Source organism: Cupressus sempervirens, chromosome 4, assembly GCF_028749045.1.
Source record: "Cupressus sempervirens isolate cs-2001-9-10 chromosome 4, ASM2874904v1, whole genome shotgun sequence".
Taxonomy (NCBI): Eukaryota; Viridiplantae; Streptophyta; class Pinopsida; order Cupressales; family Cupressaceae; genus Cupressus; species Cupressus sempervirens.
In genome coordinates, this window is record NC_143121.1 from 314,278,729 (window position 1) to 314,300,060 (window position 21,332).

Here is a 21,332-nt window from a genome sequence, read left to right on the forward strand (position 1 = left end):
AGGCAATAGATGCTTGAGATATTCATTGGCAAGGCTTTTTCACAGCAATCCACGGTAGGGGCAGAACATTGAAGATGAAATTTTTTGCTGCGATTAAGTTTATAATTGTATACTATTTTGTAAAGTGGTAATACCCTCCCACTTTTCTTGAAGTCAAGTTGTTCTCTAGAAGCACATTAATAGGGATGGGCATGTGAAAGCTGGGCTATCTATAGCGCACCTCCAACTGGCAAAATCTATGAACCATCCATTTAAATGAAAGTGAGTTTTTTTTCAGCCATATTCTCTTAAAGTAGGAGCCACGCCAAGCTGCGCTATGCCTTTTTAGCTTGAGCAGAGTTGAGGAAATTGGATTCTAATTCCGTTGCCTTCTAAGGATTTGGAGTGGTGGATATAGGATGAGGTGCCTCCATTTCTTGGTGACTGGGCAAAGTGAATCTGTAGAGGAGAAGACATTTATGATGTATACAGAGGAATGCATGAGCCAATCTGTGATTATGAAGAAATTCGCATGAGAGAAATACTAAAAACCTTTAGTCTCGTATTCATGTTGTAGAAGGTATTTTAGCTTTTTAAATATACCAACAGACGATATGAAATGTCTTAAAGGCACCACTGCTTTTGGAAGCAGCATGTGCCCGCGTGGGGCTCATGGTCGGCGCCAACTGTACATGATGAAAACCAAATTTTGACCAAAGTGCAAAGAGGATGACATCAATAGGTGGCACGTGGCGCCTAGTCTACAATCACAAAGGAAGCCATGCAGTCGGATCTTAACCGCGCGAGGGTAGCAAACTGTTAAGATAACTGTCGATCGCGGCTCCACAGCAATAAATACTAGAGTCAGGAGTAAGCCCCCGATGGTACGGAAGGCCCGATTTCATGGTTTATCAAGAGTTAATCGTGGTTCAGCTCGAAGGGCTCTGAAAGTGGGATAAGCCTGAATTTGCCCGGTCACGGGAGATAAAGTGGAACCTGGGGTTAAGCCTGCAATGCACATTGACGTGACACATGGTGAGGTGTACAGAAAACCACTGACTGGCCAGTATGAGGTGGGATGAGCTGGCCAATAGGAGGCATCCAAGTGGCACCTAGGTGATCAACAAAGGGTTGACCAGATTGGGAGGGCAAAAAGTTTGAAAATGGAAAAATTAATTTTTATTAATTTTATTTCTAAAATTTGAATGTACCAAGCCTAAATGGAAAATTTGATGGGTTTTTAACAATAGAACTTTTTTAATTTTTAATTTTTAATGTCTAAACTTGAAATGGGGGACCTGATTTTCAAACAAGCACCAAAGGGCAATTTTTTTTGAAAATATATGTAGTGCAATATACAAAAAAAAACAGAATAAATGTATGATTTTCAAACTATTCACCAGCTTGATCAAAGTTACAAACCTGTGATACGATATCTATGTTAGAAGGCTTACATTGTGGAAGATCTTGGGAATGAATTCCTAGGGATTCTTTCTTGGACGATGAGCCATTTACATCAGCGAGCAATAGTTCAGCCAAAAAATTAGTATTTATGCTAAGAGTGGTTGAGCCATTTTATAATACGATCTAAATTTAATGCAACAAATGCAGTATGCACATAATCCTAAGCCAGGGAATGCTAAAAAGTATGCAAGTAAAGAGACATGCACAAAGGGGCTTGTCAACAACTCATTTTAAGATGACAAGTAATCTAATTATGATCCTTAATCTGCATATTTATTTATTTATATTATTTTATTTAATAGCATTTTTTGTGTTCAAACATACAAGATAAACTTAGGAAAATGAAAGGAGATGACCATGGATATGACATGTTTTGAAGTATATATTTTAAATTATTTTTTTGGAATTCAAGTAAGTAGGATATATGAACACAAGGATTGGGACTCAAGTAAGTATGGTACAAGAATAAACTAATTTAGAATATCTAATATAAACTTTACAATATCCACATTTCCTCACAAATAAAACAGAGTGATAGAAGAGAGAATTCAAATATCTAGAAGCCATATATGAATAAATCTTTGAAGTAAATAATAAAGATGGATACTAGTGCAATTTTTTTTCTAAAACAAAGACAAAAAGAACTATAATGTTAATTACATTTCTAACTCTTCTATAGGACACCATACATTGTCTTAACAAATATATATATATATATATATATATATATATATATATAGTCTTAAATGCAACACCATTTCATCTCTATCTTAAAAGGTGTAAAGTTTGCTATAGAAATATAATCAATTATAAACCATAACATACTCCAAATAAAGCATGACATCATTGAAAACAAGACATCGTGAATAGACTATAATTTACTATAAGATAATTGATTACATCTATGTTAAAAATATAGTTCCTATCAAAAGTCTTATTCAAAGATGAGAACATTATAAATAAAGTGGAATGAGAACAATATATAAATAGCCATTTTATTTTGTCTATGTACTTATCCTCACCTATACACATCAACTTGTTTATGCCACTGGTTTAAGCTTCAAAGGCAAACCACATTTTGGTTGAGGATTGAATGAGATGCTAATTGGTTCATCGGGTTCCATCAAATCCCAGTCATATCTCAACACAAAATGGTACATAAATATTTCCATTTCTATCTTTGCAAATTCATTCCCAGGGCATATTCGATTTCCCTGTCCAAAAGGGATGTTGGAAAATGGAAACGTTCTAGAGAAAACTCTTTTGGACTTTCAAAGTAGTCCTCTGTGTTACTGGTTTATCTGATAGAATAATGAACCTGCAAGTCATCAATATTGATATTCTTTAATTTAAAAGAGTTAGGTATAATCTCTATTACAAATAAAATATATAAATAAATCAATACACACCTTCCACCCCTTTGGAATTGTATAACCACCATAGACAATGTCTACTTTGGCTTGCTTGAATCCCCCAATTACAAGGGGCACAAGACGCAGTCCTTCTGATATCACATTTTTCAAATAGTCTACACCTTTAATCTCATTCCAAGTAAGAGGTTCTCCTACTTTCTTGCTATCTCTCAGCCTTTCACAGTCTGCATTGCCTCAATATATTACAATGGATACAAGGTTTTATATTAGTGAAATTTCACATAATCTATAATTTGATTTCATATTCATACTCTCAGATTTCTACAATTCATTTAAAAGTTTTTTTTAAAATACTAATATTTATGGACTGATAGGTGTCAAATTAGTGTGGAGCTTTGACATAACAAGAGCTAATATGTTAATCATTTTAGAATTTGTTTTAATTTCACCAATTCATCAACATGGTAACAACTAAACAGTCACATAAAGAGATCAATCCTTCATATGGACTGAGAAGTATCAAAATTAGTGGGGAGCTTTGACTCAACAAGAGCTAATCTCTTAATCCTTGTAGAGTTCATTTTAATTTCACCTATTGATTAACATGGTAGCAACTAAACAGTCACATAAAGAAATCAATCCTTAATTTTAAGATTAAATTGTATATAAAATTTGGGACTAAGCTATCTTCTAGACAAAATACATGTTTCTTTAAAAATTTGAAAACTCTAAAATACAAACTTTCAGTATTTGTTCTTTATGATAATGGGGAACATAACAAAATTGAGAAAAAGCTAACTATATTTTTAACATCTGAGAAAAACATTTGACTTTCCTACTTCTGTAGGAAAGATAACCGGAGAGTAGTACCTTTGCGAAGGCGTTGTAACACGTGTGGGCAGAGGGAGAGGTGCTTGAGAATGGTGGCCAAAGCGGAGGCAGTGGTATCATAACCTCCAGTGAAAAAATCCATCAAGTTGTCTGCAATCTCCTCGTCGCTCAGGCAACACTCGCTTCCCTCCACCTTAATTTGCATCCTCAAAACCATGTCCAGAAAGTTCTCCTCACCATTTTCTCCAATTTTGCTTGAGGAGGCTTTACGCAGACGGATCTGCCGAGCAATTTGAGCAACAATGGCGGCACGAGCGCGCTTGGCCTTGCCAAAGGTGGTCCAGGGAAGATCGAGAGGGTGAGAAAGTAGCCCCTCGTTGAAATCGTTGAAATGCCGCCTAAAGCTCTCCAGCTCTTCTTCCCCAACTTTTAACCCCATGAAACACTCTGCCGCCACACACAAGGCCATTTCCCTCAATTTCCTATGGGCGTGGATGATGTGGCCAGGACTCCAGTCAGAGTTCAGATGGTGCAGCACGAGCCTTTCAAACCTAGCAACGAACTTTTTTAGGGTTTCAATCCCGAGCATGGAGTGTATGATCCGACGCATCCTTTTGTGGTCAGCGCCCTGGGAAGTAACCATGGCGTTCTCTCCGATCAGAACTCTGAGGGATTTGGGCCAGCTGTTTCTGAACAGCTTGTTTTCGTTGATCAGAACGAATTTGTTCGCCTGCGCGCCCAACATGACGACAGTGGGGCTGCCCAGAATATGGGTTGTGAAAATCCTCCCGTGCTTAACGTACCTAGTTTCGTACCAGACATCCAGATCGAGCAGGTTTCCCCATGACCTCAGTGTGAAAAATCAAACTATTGCAGTCACTGATTATTAATCTCCTATCACAAATGATTATTAAACTGCTGAAAATAAATTCCCAGCTAATATCGAAGAATAACACAACTGCAACTTCACTTATAAAATACGGAAAGAAATGCGCAACACAATGAACACAATATTTTCGGACAAATTGTCCCTAGAAAAACCCCTAAGGGAAAACCAGTTCTACAGATGAGGAATTATATTAAACTTCAGCAAATCAAGAGATACAAAATTCCTTGCCTCTCACTGGCAGAACTCTGACAACCTCCTAATTTCTCCCGCTGATATTCCTCACTGCTATCCCTGCGCTAACACTGCGCCCTTGCTAACACTACAAGACTGTTTGCTAACACTGCAAACTGCTTCTCCAAAACATTTCTTTCTTGCTCTCCAAATGCCCCCTAGACCCCTTTTTATACTACTCTCATTGGTAAACCAACGACCGAGACTAAATCAAACCAACGGCTGAGATTAAGACAACTCAACAGCCAATAATAGAATTGGTTGCAAGGTGTCCAAAAGGGAATCTCTAAAATTAGTAAATAATAACCATTTACTAATTTTTGGCAAGTGGACAAACAACTGTCCAAACCACCCATAAATACAACCGCTATTCATAGATAAGGACGAACAGCTGTCCAAGCTACCCATAAATAGTGCTGCTATTTCCGGGTCAGAAATAACAGCTGTCCAACTAACAATAATTAACACTCCCTCTTAGCGAGGAAGTTGTTCTGCATGACACCCATCTTATCTCTGAAGAAGATAAATTTGGCCTTTCCCAAAGCCTTCGTCAGAATGTCTGCTACCTGCTCATCTGTAGGTGTGTATTGTAGTCGAACAACTCCCCTTTGTACACAATCTCTGATGAAGTGATATCTGATATCTATATGTTTAGACCTATCATGAAACACTGGATTTTCAGACAACTTGATGCAACTCTGATTGTCACAATGTATCATAGTAGTCTCAACCTTCTGACCAAACAAGGCTACTAACAACTTTCGAAGCCATATAGCTTCACATGTCGCCATGCTAGCTGCTATGTATTCTACTTCTGCTTCCTGCTGAACCAAGATACAACTCCTGATCCCAAGCTGAAACAACACCCTGAAGTGCTCCTTTTGTCTGTTGTACTTCCTACCCAATCTACGTCAGTATAGCCTATCAACTTGATACCTTCACCTCGAACATATCTGATCCCATACTCGACTGTACCACACAAGTAACGTAGCACATGCTTAGCCGCTATCCAATGCATTCTCTTTGGTTCAACCATGAACTGACTAAGAGAGTTTACTACAAATGCTATATCTGGTCTAGTGTTGACCAAATACATAAGCGAACCAATCAACTGTCTATATAGAGTGGGATCTACATCTTTCTCCTTAGATGTATCTACCTTCCTCCAATTCGTGATCATGGGTGTAGACATGGCTTTGCAATCCTCCATCCCGAATTTCTTCAAGATTTCAATGCAATATTTCCCTTGACCAAGGAAAATCTCCCCATCTGTCTGCCACATTTCCATGCCTAGAAAGTAGTGCATAAGTCCTAAATCCTTCATCTCGAACTCTTCTGCAAGGTTCCTCTTGCAATCCACTATGAGCCCTAGTGAACCTGTAAGAAATAGGTCGTCCACATAAAGAACAAGAATGAGAATCTCACCCCTAACCATCAAGTAGTAGAGGTTAGCATCTGCTTCACTCTTCACAAAGCCCATTTTTTGCAAGTATGTATCAATGCGCTCATACCACGCTCTAGGAGCCTGCTTGAGTCCGTACAATGCTTTCTTCAATCTGCACACATGGGTCTCTTTGTTGTGTGCTACAAAGCCTTCTGGTTGTTCTATGTATACCTCCTCCTTCAACTCACCATTGAGAAATGCTGTCTTGACATCCATTTGATGGATCGGCCATCCCATCTGTGCTGCAAGTGAGATTACAGCTCGTATAGAAGTATACCTGGCAACTGGAGCAAATGTCTCCTCATAGTTTATTCCCTCCTTCTGAGAGAATCCCTTTGCCACAAACCTAGCCTTGTATTTCTCGATGCTACCATCTGCACCGTGCTTTATCTTATAAATCCAGCGTGATCCAACTACAGCCCTATCTGTTGGTCTAGGTACTACCTCCCACACATCATTCTGCATTATTGAAGAATATTCCTCAACCATAGCATCTCGCCATACCTGATGTTCTGCAGCTTCCTGATAGCTAGAAGGCTCACTATCTACCAATTGACTAACTAATGCCACATAGTCATTGAACTTGGATGGTTGTCTTCGCTGTCTAGTACTCTTCCTAGGAGCTCCCACAAACTCCTGAGTATCCCTTTGTGTATCTGGAGCCACATGGTTCCTGTTGCCAACTGTAGAGGATGAAATGTCAACCTCTAAGTCTTCCAGATGCATTTCCTGTTGCACCTGTTGCTCCATACTCTGTGAATCTTCACTAACTAAGTCTACACTTGTACTGGTAACTGTACTTGAGCTTTGATGCCCTTGACTTGGTCTTGGAGCTTCTATTGGCTGCTCACTCTGATCATCTGCTGGCAAATCTCTGGATCTCTTGAATGCCTTGTCCTCCATGAACTTGACATCCCGTTTGACAATAACTCTTTTAGTCCCCGAAATGAAAATCTTGTATGCCTTTGAGGTCTCACTGTACCCAACAAAGTACCCCCTCTCTGCAGTCTGATCTAACTTTATACGTGTATCTCCAGGAATATGACAATATGCCAAACTCCCGAATATCCTGAAGTGACTAACATCTGGCTTCTTCCCTATGAAAGCCTCCTCTGGTGTCATCTTCCCTAGCACCTTGTGTGGAACTCTATTCTGAATGTAGACTGCTATATTACACGCCTCTGCCCATAAGTAACGGGGCATGTCCTGGTCATGTAGCATAGCTCTTGTTGCCCCTGATATAGAACGGTTCTTCCTCTCAGCAACTCCATTCTGCTATGGATTGTAAGGAACAGTCCATTCTCTCTTAATTCCTTCTTTGCTGCAGAACTCCTGGAAGACATTTCCTTTGTACTCGCCTCCATTGTCTGACCGAAGAACTTTTATCTTCTTTCCTGTCGAGTTCTCCACAAGAGCCTTGAACTCTTGGAATCGACTGAAAACCTCATCTTTAGTCTTCAAGAAGTATATCCAGGTCTTTCTAGAGAAGTCATCAATAAAAGTAACATAGTACTCATATCCTCTGAGAGATTTTGTTGACATTGGTCCACAAACATCTGAATGTACTAGATCAAGAACACCCTTAGATCTGGTGTCACTCCTTGGAAAAGATGCTTTCGCAAACTTTCCCAACACACATCCCTTACATACATCGTCATGCTCTGTGCTCACCTCTGGAACACCTGTCATGGTCTCACGAAGCAATCTAAGTGCTCCATGATGAATATGGCCTAACCTCCTATGCCATAGCTCTCCAAGATCTCTAGGATTATTGTTGCTCATAAGTGCCTTAGGAGTATCAAACTACAATCTATAAAGGTGACCACTTCTAACTCCAATAGTTATGGGTGATTTCCAATCCTTGTGCTTAATCAACACATGTGTCCCTCTAAAGAGTACATTATACCCCCTATCCTGAAGAACATATACAGAAATAAAATTCATACCTAAGCCCAGCACATATAACACATCATGAAGAGGAATTATCTTTCCATTCTCCCTCTGAAACTGAACAGTCCCTTTCCCAACAGGGTTGAGTTTGGACAAGTTTCCCATAGAAATCTGGATGTTGGTTTCCTCCTCCTTGTAACTGGAGAAGTACTCTCTAACTCCTGTCATATGAAATGACTCCCCACTATCTATATACCAAAAACACTGTGAGGTTGAGCTAACCATACAAGCTATGAGTGCAAACTCATCTTCCATTCTGCTGGAGAGTTCTTCTGTACTTGCTGAAGCTGCCAGCTGCTTCTTACCCTTTTTCCTCTCTAGGAAATCACTGACATAGTGGCCAAACTCGTGACATCCAAAGCACTTGACCTTAGAAAGGTCCTTCTTCTTCTTTTCACTTTGTGAATTTGATCCTTTGCTAGATCCCTTCTTTGCTTTCCCTTTACTCGCTAGGGCAACGTTCTCTTGTTCCACCTCATTTTTCTGACTCTTGTTGGCCCCATTGACAAGACTTAGTCTAAACTCCTCCTGAGTGAAATCAGTCCATAGTCGATCCCAACTCGGTAAAGTATCTCGTCCACTGACAACTTGAACAAAGACACTCCATTGTTTAGTAAACCCATTTAGGGCTATTCTCACTAGCTCATCATCACTAGGGCTATCTCCAATAGCTTCTAACTCATCCTTGACAAGTCTGAGCCTTGTGAGGTAACTTGTGACGTCTTCTCCCTGATTCATCCGAGTATTCTTTAGCTTCTCTCTGAGAATCAACTTCCTGTTAGTGGTAGCATTCTGGTATAGATTTAGAATGGTGTCCCACATCTTCTTTGCTGTATCTAGCTTCGAGATATGTGGAACAATATGATCCTTGACACCATCAAGGATAATCCTCCTCGCTTTGGCATCGTCCTTCCTATATGCTGCAAGCTGTGTTGCATCCGTTGGTACAGGTACACCACTAGTAGCATAATCGTTGATACCATTCTCTTCCAATAATAAAGAAATTTTGGCCTTCCAGACACCAAAATTTGAGGCACCATCCAATCTATCCTGATCTCTCAAACTAGCTGAAGCCATCTCAAGGGTTTAAAGCAATAATAAATCTAAAGAGATGAAAATTTCTTTCCTAGGGCAAAACTCTTCTACCTTTAACAATGCTCTGATACCATGTGAAGAATCAAACTATTGCAGTCACTGATTATTAATCTCCTATCACAAATGATTATTAAACTGCTGAAAATAAATTCCCAGCTAATATCGAAGAATAACACAACTGCAACTTCACTTATAAAATACGGAAAGAAATGCGCAACACAATGAACACAATATTTTCGGACAAATTGTCCCTGGAAAAACCCCTAAGGGAAAACCAGTTCTACAGATGAGGAATTATATTAAACTTTAGCAAATCAAGAGATACAAAATTCCTTGCCTCTCACTGGCAGAACTTCGATAACCTCCTAATTTCTCCCGCTGATATTCCTCACTGCTATCCCTGCGCTAACACTGCGCCCTTGCTAACACTGCAAGACTGTTTGCTAACACTGCAAACTGCTTCTCCAAAACATTTCTTTCTTGCTCTCCAAATGCCCCCTAGACCCCTTTTTATACTACTCTCGTTGGTAAACCAACGACCGAGATTAAATCAAACCAACGGCTGAGATTAAGACAACTCAATAGCCAATAATAGAATTGGTTGCAAGGTGTCCAAAAGGGAATCTCTAAAATTAGTAAATAATAACCATTTACTAATTTTTGGCAAGTGGACAAATAGCTGTCCAAACCACCCATAAATACAACCGCTATTCATAGATAAGGACGAACAGCTGTCCAAGCTACCCATAAATAGTGCTGCTATTTCCGGGTCAGAAATAACAGCTGTCCAACTAACAATAATTAACACTCAGATAGTCGAGGGATTCTCCCAAATAAGGGAACCCAATCTTTCCGGGAGGTAAGGGAGGCATGTTTCTTCTAGGCTTGAGTCTAATGGCCGCCCAGAGAATTGGAGCATAGAAAATGACACATGCATATGCTATGCCAGCAACGATAAAGGCAACCGTTGCAGCTGCTCCCATGGAGATCCTGCTGCCGTTGTATGGAGTCCATAGCAAAAGCATCTTCTATGAGAAAACTGCAGTTCTGTAGAATTTACAGTCTACAACAAGAGTGTTTATATGGATCATTGGAGTTTGTGGTCAGGCTATTGGAAGATATATTTGAGTACGGCCGGCTCCACATGAGTAGATGCCATGCAATGAATTATATAATGATATGTGTTGGGACTGAACTCCAAAATAGACGTCGGATGTGTTGAAATAAATTAGTTATCTTAGATATGGTTAGCATAGACCAGCCGCCCATCACAGACCAAGGAGAAATTTTTGCATGTGTCGAATACAGACCAACCAGTCAATCACCATCCATCTCAACACGTTTATCCAATCAGCACACACAGATCTTTGCACCATCATGACAACAAACTCTAGCATGCCATCTCTTTTTCTAATGAATGCTAACTCCTACATCTGATTTATAATAATCCACATGTATTTCAAAATAAAGTACTATTAATAAAAACAGAATTAGCTTTCACCTTCAATTTTAGCTTCCTTCTCCTCTCTATGGCTTTCTCTCTTGTTTGATTTCTTTGCTTATTGATTTGAATGTTTATCATTGCATTCATGTTTGTCTTTGATCCACTCTATCCACCTTCTTCAAGTGGTATCAGAGCATTGCTTCTAATTTCAAGTGGTATCAGAGATAAAAGGAGATGATCCTCAAGATCGTGGAGAGCTCAAGAAGTTTAGAATTTTTGAAGAGTGTTGTGGCAACGTAGCCCAACAGGCAATGGCATTTGAAGTTATCTTCTGTAAGAATAAACAGAAGAACAAATCAAGAGACTGCTATGACAAACAGCAAAGCCATGGAAAGAAGGAAGTCAAAGTTGAAGTGTGTTTGAGTTAGCCTTGTGCGACACTGTCATTCATAGATTCAAAGCATGTGAAGCATCTTTATGCAAGCGGGAGTGCCAGAGAATGCATACACATGGCATGAAAGATATTGATAATGGAAATTTTTATTATGTTTGTGTTTGAAATATGTGTGTCAATTTTTATGCATTAGTTGTTAAAGTTAAGTTGGTTATATTAGGTGTAACATGTTGAATAAAAAGTGAGATGGTGTGCTAAAGCTCGTTGTCATAGTGCAAAGGTCTCTGTGTGTGCTGATTGGATAAAAGTGTTGAGATTGGAAGTGAGAATTTGTCTATCTAATTACGAAAGATACTATGTTCTTGATAGTGGTCATGTAACAGAATTTGGTTGCATTGATATCCCCCAATCAAGTGATGAAAATTGAATTAGTAATGACTGTTAATGGGCTATGTGAATGTATGGGGTGCATTACCGGTTGTGCCCGACACCATAAATGTTTTTGGTTTGATATATTGATGAACCATGTATGTGAAAGTGATTCCTATAGAACTGGTGAGTATAGCGGCTGGGTACCCATGTATCTCAGTAGATGGATTTCTTTTTATATGGACTCAATAATCAGTTTGATGTAGGTACAAAAGAGAAAGGCCCAAAGTGATGATAGTTTCCCCGTAGTGATGGTTTGTGATCATTAGAACTAGTGAATGCTTGGTTTGTGGTAATCCAAAACCACTTGAGTGTTTGAAGTTTGTGGTGATCTTAAAACCACTTGTGTGATGTTTGAGAAGTTTTTGGTGAACTTAAAACCACTTTGATATCACATCGGTTATGGGTAATCCATACAAAATCTAGAGTGATTATGATGGGGGAAACAAGAAGGGTGAAAGCATTTGATAATTGATTGTAAATGGGTACCTAATAAGGCTTAGGGCCAAGACCCATTGTTTCTAGATTATGGGGGATACTTGAAACCTTTTGATAATTAATTTAGGGGGGATGTTGAAATAAATTAATTATCTTAGATATAGTCGGCACAGACCAGCCGCCCAGCACAGACCAAGGAGAAATTTCTGCATGTGTCCAATACAGACCAACCAGTCAATCACCATCCATCTCAACTGCTCCTTATAAGTATTTTAGCTAACTTTCTACTACAATGTAAACAAAATTTATTATTTATTTGTCTATAAATATAATGGATTGGGCCTGTGATCATCAGAGCCCATTTTTTGGATTTCTCCATGGCTTCTCCTCTCAATAGTTTTTTCTCTTGTTTTCTTAATTCTAATTTTCTACAAGATGCTATTTGATTCCATATGGGTCACTAGTTTTCCCTCAAAGTAGAAGGAAACCATGGAAAATAACATAGTCGTCATTTCCTTATTGAATGATCAAAAGCTTCATTTTCGTGAGTACAGAACTACACATATTATAGATTTGTTAAAACTATTTTTAATACAATCATTCATTTCGATTGAATTCAAAGATATTTTAAAGACATTCATCATATGGGATCATATGATAAAGTCATTTTCAAGTTTTCTTTAATATGAGTTTTTTAAGTGATGAATTCTTATCAAGAAATATATACTTTAAAATATTGGAAAAGACAAAAAGACTAAAAGAAATTCAAGTTGTTTTCTGAATATTTCAGTACTCAACAATCTGTCTCATTCTTTAGAATATTGTGTAGTGAATAACGTGACATTATTTTAAATATATCTATCAAATTATAATTAAAAAATTATTTAATGAAAAAAGCATAAATAAATAAAATGTCAGTATTCATATTTTTTAATAGTAGTACATTTATTTAGATAGGAAAATAAATAAATGTGTATGCATGTTAGATTTCATTGTTCATTTTTGAGTCGATCCATGCTTCACAAGTATTGGTTCTCGAGAATCCATCTCTTGCAAGATGAATGGAATATTTATTGTTAATAGATGTGAAGCATTAGGCTTCCTAAGAGGTCACCCATCCTCTATGGTTGAGCAAGTTGCAGGCAAAGTGACCTTTACGTTAGAGGAAGCTTCATGTTAAGCATACTTGAACTAGAGTAGTATTTTCATGGGTGACCTTCAGAGAAGTTTGGGTACTTCACCTCTATAATAAGAATTTCATTCATTATAATGGAAGATGGATTCTTGCAAACTACTATTTGTGAAAAATAGGTCTATGAGTTGAATATAAGAACTAAGCAATTGAATCTTGATAGCATTATCGAACTTTGGCTTGATATAATAAAAAACCTTCTATTTGTTAATGAATAATTAATTAATCTCAAGTATTATTATTTATACTGGGAAAATGCAATGTTAACAGAAGAGAATCTAGAAGAAGAAAAATTTCAATAGTAAGAATTATTCATGGTTCCTATAAGTAAGCGTCAACACAATTTTATTTGGAAAATGTTTAGTAAATTCTTTGGACAACCTCGAACACATCTGTGGTTTCTACACACTTTCATTGATGAATGCCCATTGTAGAAATGTCATCCATCTATTTGGTATCATTGGTCTTCCTTTCTAATTTTCATAAATTGTTACAAATAATTTGTTTAATTTTTTATTATAACCAAAATTTATTCACCTTATTATTATTATTATTATTATATATATATAATTTTAGTACTTTTAAAAATATGTACAAATTTTAACATTATAAAATATTTGTCAATTATTTTTCTCTAAATTAATTCTAATTAATTCTTGCACACACACACACACACACACGCACGCACGCACGCACGCACGCGCACACACACACACACACACACACACACACACACACACACACACACACACACACACACACACACACACACACACACACACACACACACACACACACACACACACACACACACACACACACACACACACATATTTTGGTGGGGGAAGAAAATATAAGATGGTGATATGAAGGATCATATAGAGTTTGAGATAGGGGAAATGAACAGAGAGAAATTAGATATAAATGGTCCTAGAATGTCTTAAGGGTCTTTGGTTACTTAAGTTGTCCTTGAGGCTCATAATATGTGTTAATTTATCATTGATTATATTAGTGGACCTTAGGATACATTAATGGGTACTAGGAGATTGTAAGATATATTTATGGGTGTAATGAGTCCTAACACACATCCATATCTCAAAAGGCATCTTAGGATAAATAAGAGGTCCTAGGATGTCTTAAGAGGCCCTCAATGCATTAAGTATCCCTAATGGGTATTAAGATACATTACTAGGTCTTAAAATATATTAAGGTGTCCTATGATTCATAGTTATATTAGTTTTTCCAATGATGTTTTTAGGGGTAGTAGATGTCTTATACAATCCTGAGGGGTCCTATGATGCATTAATTGTACCTAGGGTGTCTCAATGGACCTTGAGTGTCTTAAGGTGTCCAAAGGGGCCCTTGTATATATCAATAGGTCCTAGGATATATTGGTGGGTGCTAAGTGGTACTAGGGTACATGAATGACTTTTGATATATATTTTTATGGAACTTAAGGAATGCTATGCTACACTAATGTCTTATGGGTTTTATAAGAGGTTGTAGGATTCTTAAGAGGTTGCAAGTGGCCATAAAATACATTAGTGAGATCCAAAATTTCTTAAGGGATGACATAAGTGGTCCTAAAAGGTCATAGGTCTCTCAAGTGGTAATAAGGGATCCTATTATTAATAAGTGAACCCTAGGATTTCTTAAGAATTCTAATGCAGGAGCATCCAGTAGTGTAAGGGCAATCTTATATCACCCAAAAAAATGCTTAGTATTAGTTTCTACTTAATGTGTTTTTATATCTAGATACCCATTCGAATCAAATAGACATTCCAACTCTAATAGTTCCACTATTGGTTTTTTGCGTTAGTGTTTTTGAGTACCTTGGGATATGTGCCAATGTAAAAAATAGGTTATTTTGTAATTGAGTCATAATTATGATGATTTAGAGGATGTAAGTTTGAGGGATGGTTATACGTGTAATTTAAAGAACCCTAGAGAAACAAATCAGGTCAAAAGGCTTTACAATTTGAATGTTATTGTAGTTTTAAGTTTCTTGGAGACCCCCTAAGAGCACTTCAAAGTAAAATTTGAGGCATTGAATGGTCTTGTATGGGTCGTAAGATGAGGGACAAGCATAGCTAGTAAATAGGGCTATAGAGAACTTGCAGAGCTTTTTGAAAATGTAAACAGATCACCAATCAAAGTCCAAGATCAAAAGTTATGCCTCCCAAAAGTTGGACTATCATTTCTGGATTCTTCTAATTTTACACCAACTTTTGACATATTTTCTAGAACCTTCTATTATGGTGGTGGATGCCAAATGGCATATTTTAGAATGTAGTCCTAACCCTAAACCTTATTCGGGCTACTTAACATCATTTCTTGAATTGTAAATGTAGTTTTGGTGGAGTTTGGGAGAAGGTACTATGAGAAGGGTTTTTCTCTAGGATTTGATAACATTATAACCCCATATGGCATGTCACTAAGTCTATTTTTTGTTGTACTAAGTGTAATAGAATATAACTTCTGATAATAATATTTTCCTTTTCCTATTATGTTCATTTTGTCTTTGGTTGTGCCTTCATCAAGTGGTATTAGAGCAAGTTTTCTTGAGTGTGTAGATAGAGCATCGATTATAAGGTAGCTTGCACTAGGATTGTGTGGTTGTGGGTTTTGTAATAGTCAGAAAATTCCTCAATGAAGAGAGCATGGTGGAAGGGTTGGAGTTGTTCATTCTAAAGTTAGAGCCCTCCAGAGACAAGTTTAGGCATTGCAAGAGGAGATCCGTAGAGGGATGAATATTGTCTTTTGGAATGAAAGTGAGGAGGAAAATGTACACGAAGGAAATATTGTGCAGGAAGGAGAATGAGGTTAAGAAGTCCTAAACTAGGAAGAGGAGAATCTTTTAGGGCTATTTCCAAGTTGTGGAAAGGACCCAAAATTGATTTCGACATGTTTTTAGAGAAATCTAAATATGGATGAGTTGATTAACTGGATAAATGATCCAAAGGAATATTTTGAGTATGAGAATATTGGAGACCTTGATAGGGTTAAGTTTCTAAAGGCCAAAATGGAAGGTCATGCCAAAATCTAGTAGCAAGAGATTCAATTCGAAGGAAGTAAAAGAGGAAATGAGAAAATCACAAGATGGGATCGCATGGTGGACAAACTAAAGAAGTAGTTCATTCCTATCGATTATGAACTTGATTTGTTCAAGAAGATGCAAAGGTTGAAGCAAGTGGGAAAATCTATCTAGGAATACATAGAAGATTTTTATCAAGTCCTTATTAGGGTGTGGCATGTGGAAGCAAACAAGGAGAATGTTTTCTGTTACCTTAATGGGTTAAGATCTAACATTTAGGAGGAGTTAAGCCTAGTTAGAATGATTAGCATTGAAGAAGCATACCTATTTGCCTTGCGAGTTTAAGAGAAGTTAAACAAAAAGTTTGATGGAAGGAAAAGAGTGAGCAATCAAGGAGGAAGGGGCATTGGCAGGTCATTTGGAGGCCGAAATGAGAACTAGACCAAAAATGAAGATGTGGGTACTAGCTAAAACTAGAGGAACAGGGGTTTCAACTGCTCCCATGGTAAAAAGTTTGGAGACAAGGTAGAGGACATGGAAAATTTTTAGGAAGAGGAAGCTTCTATGGTACCTATTTTTATTGCAATGAAAAAGGTCATCGTGCCTATGAATGCCCTCAACACCAAGGAAGGACAGATAGGAGAGCTGATGGTCAAGAAAGGGTTGCTCTTGTGTGTGATGATGCACAGTCATCAAAATTAGAGGATGAAGAAAGAAGAGAGGTTTTGTTTAATGAAAGGGTCTTGCTGAGTAGTGAGACTGAACCTTGATAAAGGAGGTGTTTGTTTCATACCAGGTGCAAGTGTGAGGGTAAATGCTATGATGTGATTGTTGATGGTGGGAGCAATGAAAACTTGGTATCAGAGGAAATGGTCTCAAAGCTAAAGCTCAAGAGGGAGAAACACCACCATCCCTATCGAATTGCTTGGGTGTAGGAAAATCATAATGTCCTAGTTAGTGAGCAATGTTTGGTAAATTTCAAGATTGGGAGTTACCATAATGAAGCTCTTTGTAACATCATCCCAATTGATGCCTTTTATTTATTGTTAGGAAGGACATGATAGTCTGATAGGTATCATATGCATAATGGTCATGCAAATACATACTTTTTGACAAAGGATGAAGCTTTCCATAAATTAGAGCCCTTGATAAAGGAGGGTGAAAAGGTATGTAGTAGTTCTAGGGTATTTCTTGTCAATAGAAGAAAAGTTATGGATGACATGAAATTATTAGCATATGTGTTATGCTTTAATTCCAAGAAAGGATAATGAAGGTAGTAGTGAAGTTCCATTTGAAGTTTCAGGATTATTAAGTAAGTATGGAGATGCCATCTCTAATAATGTTCCAGAAGGGTTGTTGCTAATAAGGCAAATCAGTAATCAAATAGATTTAGTCCCTGAAGCTAGTTTTCCTAGCAACGCTACTCATAGGATGACTCCTACTAAGATTGAGGAGCTAAATAGACAATTTTAGGAGTTGTTGAGGAAAGGTTTGATTTGAGAGAGCCTGAGTCAATGTGTAGTATTTATAGTGCTAACACCAAAGAAGGATTAAGAGTGTAGAATGTGTATAGATTATCAGGCTATAAATAAAATAACCATCAAGTACCAATTTCTTTTTCCAAGGATGGATGATCTCATGGGCTATTGGAGGGGATCTTAGTACTTCACAAAGATAGATCTCAAAAGTGGCTATCACTAAATACAAATATGAGTGGGAGATAAGTGGGAAACTATATTCAAGACCAAGAAGGGTCTATATGAGTGGCTAGTAATGCACTTTGGAATGACAAATGCACCAAGCACCTTCATGCAACTTATGAATAACGTACTAAAGAATTTTTTGGGAAAATTTGTTATTGTCTATCCAGATGATATTTTTATTTTCAATAATTCTTTAGATGAACATTTCTTGCACATTCATAGTATCCTTGAAAGGTTGAGAGAAGAGAAATTGTCTACTCCAAGGTCTTCCATAGAGGTGAGGTCATTCCATGGTCTAGCTAGTTTTTAAAGGAAGTTCATTAGGAGTTTCAGTACTATATGTACATCCCTAACCAAAACAATGAGGGGGGATAGAAAACAGTTCAAGTGGACTATAGGAGCTACAAAGAGTTTTGAATTGCTAAAGAAGAACATGACATAGCAACCTATGTTGGGACTTCCAAATTTCAACAAAGTGTTCTAGGTGGATTATGATGCTAGTGGTAGTGCTATTGGGGATGTGTTGAGCCAAGAAGGTAAGTCTATTACCTATTTTAGTAAAAAATTTAATGATGCAAAGAAGAAGTATTTTTTTATGATCATGATTTCTATGAAATAGTTTAGGCCTTAGAGAAATGGAAGCATAATTTGTTTCCAAATGATTTTTTTTGTATATTGATCATCAAACATTACAGTAGTTAAATAGCTAAGGTAAATTGAATCAGAGACATTTGAAATGGGTAGAGTTCATGCAAAGCTATACATTTGTATTGAAACATAGAAGTGCAAAGCTACTCATGATGCAGTGCATATTAAAAATTTGTTTTTCAGGGAGGTGGTGAGGCTACATGGTCTTCCATAAAGTATTGTTTCTAACTAAGACACTAAATTTGTTGAGTATTTCTAGAGGACTTTTTGGAAAAAGTTGAAGATAGAATTGAAGTTTAGTTCTGCACATCATCTGCAAACTAATGGAGAAACATAAGTAGTGAATAGAAGTCTGGGCAATTAGCTAAGGCATTTAGTAGGAGATAAGCCCAAGGGATGGGATTTGATTCTACCACAAGCAGAATTTTCTTACAATAATTATATGAATAGGAGTACTAGTAGATCACCATTCCAAATTTTTGATGGGAGTAGTAAGGAGAGAGGACAAGTGTTGATGCAAAAGACTTTGATGAACATGTCAAGAACCTACATGAGGAGGTACATGAACATATTATCGAGATGAACCTACAATATAAGGCTAGAGTAGAACAAAAGAGGAGACATAAGAAGTTTCAAGTTAGGGATCTGGTTATGGTACAGTTGAGGAAGGAACAATTTCCAGTTGGTACCTGCAACAATCTAAAGATGGAGAAATTTGGTCCCTGCAAAATTTTGAAGAAACATGATTCAAGAAATGCATATGAGATGGAGCTACTAGATGGGATTCACATTTATCCTATTTTCAATATTACAAACTTAACAGAATATCATGATGATGGTGTAGAGAAGGAGTTGATGCCAGAGCCATGGATGTCAATTTCCTACTTCTAAGATGGAAGAGATTGAAGAAATTTTGGATAGTTGTGTGGGCTAGAGTACTAGAAACATGCAATATGAAGAATACCCAGTGAAGTGGAAAGGATGACTAGTGAAACATTCAACTTGGATATTCATAGTAGAGGCTGCCCATTTGGGTTTTCCTCTACTAGCTATAAAGTGATAGGGTCATTTTTTAGTTTACCTTGGATGTTTGATGCAGGAGCATCCAGTGGTGTAAGGGAAATCGTGTATTACCAAAAAACTATGGTTAGTGTTAGTTTCTATTTATTGTGTTCTTATTTTTGGATACCAATTTGGGTCAAATATAAATTACAACTCTCACAGTTCCACTATTGGTTTTTTGGGTTAGTGGTTTTAAGAACGTTGGGATATATGCCAATGTAGAAAATAGGTTATTTTATAATTCATCCATGATTATGAAGATTTAGAAGGTGTAAGTTTGAAGGATGATTATAGTTGTAATTTTAAGCACTCCCAAAAAAGAATCAGCTCAAAAGGCTTTATGGTTTGAAAGTTATTGTAGTTTTAAGTTGCCTAGAGATCCTCTAATAGTGCTTCAAAGTTAGATTTGAGGCACTAAATGCCCTGGTACAAGCCCCAAAATTAGAGAATTAACATAGCTTATCTATAGGGCTATAGAGCACTTGGAGAACTTTCTAAAAATGTAAACGATTTGTCAATCGGAGTCCCAAATAAAAAGTTATGGCTCTTAGAGGTTGGACTACCATTTCTAGATTCTTCTAATTTCACACCAACTTCTAACGTGTTTTCTAGAACCTTCTATTTTGGTGGTGGATACCAAATGGCATATTTTGAAATATATTCCTAACCCTAAAAACCTAACTTGCGCTACTTAACGTCATTTCTTACATTGTAAATGTAGTTTCAGTGGAGTTTGGGAGAAGGTATTGTGAGAAGGATTTTTGTCTAGAATCTATAACATTGTAACCCCATAGGGCATGTATTGAGTCTATTTTTTGTTGTACTAAATTTAATAGCATATCACTTCTGATAATAATATTCTCATTTTCCTATTCTGTTCATTTTGTCTTTGGTTGTGCCTTCATCAAACTTCTAGGTCTTTTGAGTAGTCCAAAGGGGCTCTAAGTTTCGTTAATATGTCCTTGGATGGCGTAAGGGTTCCTAGATGTCACAAGAAGTTTTGAAGGGGCCTATTATATATTAAAATGTCTTAAGGGTTTCTAAGATACATTAATGGTTTAGAGGTGTCATAAGTGATGTTCAAGGGTTCCAGGTACCTAAACTAGTCACAAGGGTTTCAATGATGTCTGAAGTAGTCAAAAAGTGTTCTTGGTCATTTTCTCCAATTTTTCAAAGGGATATTTTGTATAGATGGATCAGCTAATGAATTAGAGCAATGATGGTGGCACAAGTGCACTTAGCCTTTCCAAAGGTGGTTGATGAAAGATTAAGATGGTGAGAAAGGAGCCTTATGTTGAAATTGTTGAGATGGTGCCTAAAGCTCTCCAACTCATCTTCCCTAGATTATAACCCCATAAAATACTTTGCCACCACACACAAGGCCAATTTTGTCAATTTGTCATGTGTTTAAATGACATGTTCTAGATTTTAGTCACAATCAAGATTGTGCAACATGAGCCTTTCAAACCTTGCAATAGAATTTTTAAGGGTTTCGATCCTAAGCATGGAGTGTAGAATTTGATGCACCCTTTTCTAGCCAACACCCTAGGAAGTAACCATGATATTATTTCTATTTAGAACTCTGATGGACTTGATAGAAATTATAATTTCTTCTCATGCACTATTACATCTAACAATCCATTCACTGCTTTAATTAAAATATTGTTTTCTATATCCATGAAAGATGATCTCACATGTGAATTGACATGCAATGATTAAAATTATTTAGGAT

The 21,332-nt window shown here is 37.1% G+C and overlaps 1 protein-coding gene and 1 pseudogene across 1 annotated transcript; both read right to left on the minus strand.

Moving 5' to 3' along the window:
• LOC149561270 (GDSL esterase/lipase At5g62930-like) overlaps nucleotides 1-884 on the minus strand; it is a 77,303-nt pseudogene extending 76,419 nt beyond the window's left edge.
• A 2,673-nt stretch (nucleotides 885-3,557) lies between these two features.
• Nucleotides 3,558-4,427, minus strand: LOC149561271 (cytochrome P450 716B1-like). Its single transcript, XM_089823770.1, has one exon. The coding sequence runs from the start codon at nucleotides 4,390-4,392 to the stop codon at nucleotides 3,652-3,654; it is 741 nt and encodes a 246-aa protein (XP_089679896.1). The 5' UTR covers nucleotides 4,393-4,427; the 3' UTR covers nucleotides 3,558-3,651.
• Nucleotides 4,428-21,332: the final 16,905 nt, after the last annotated feature.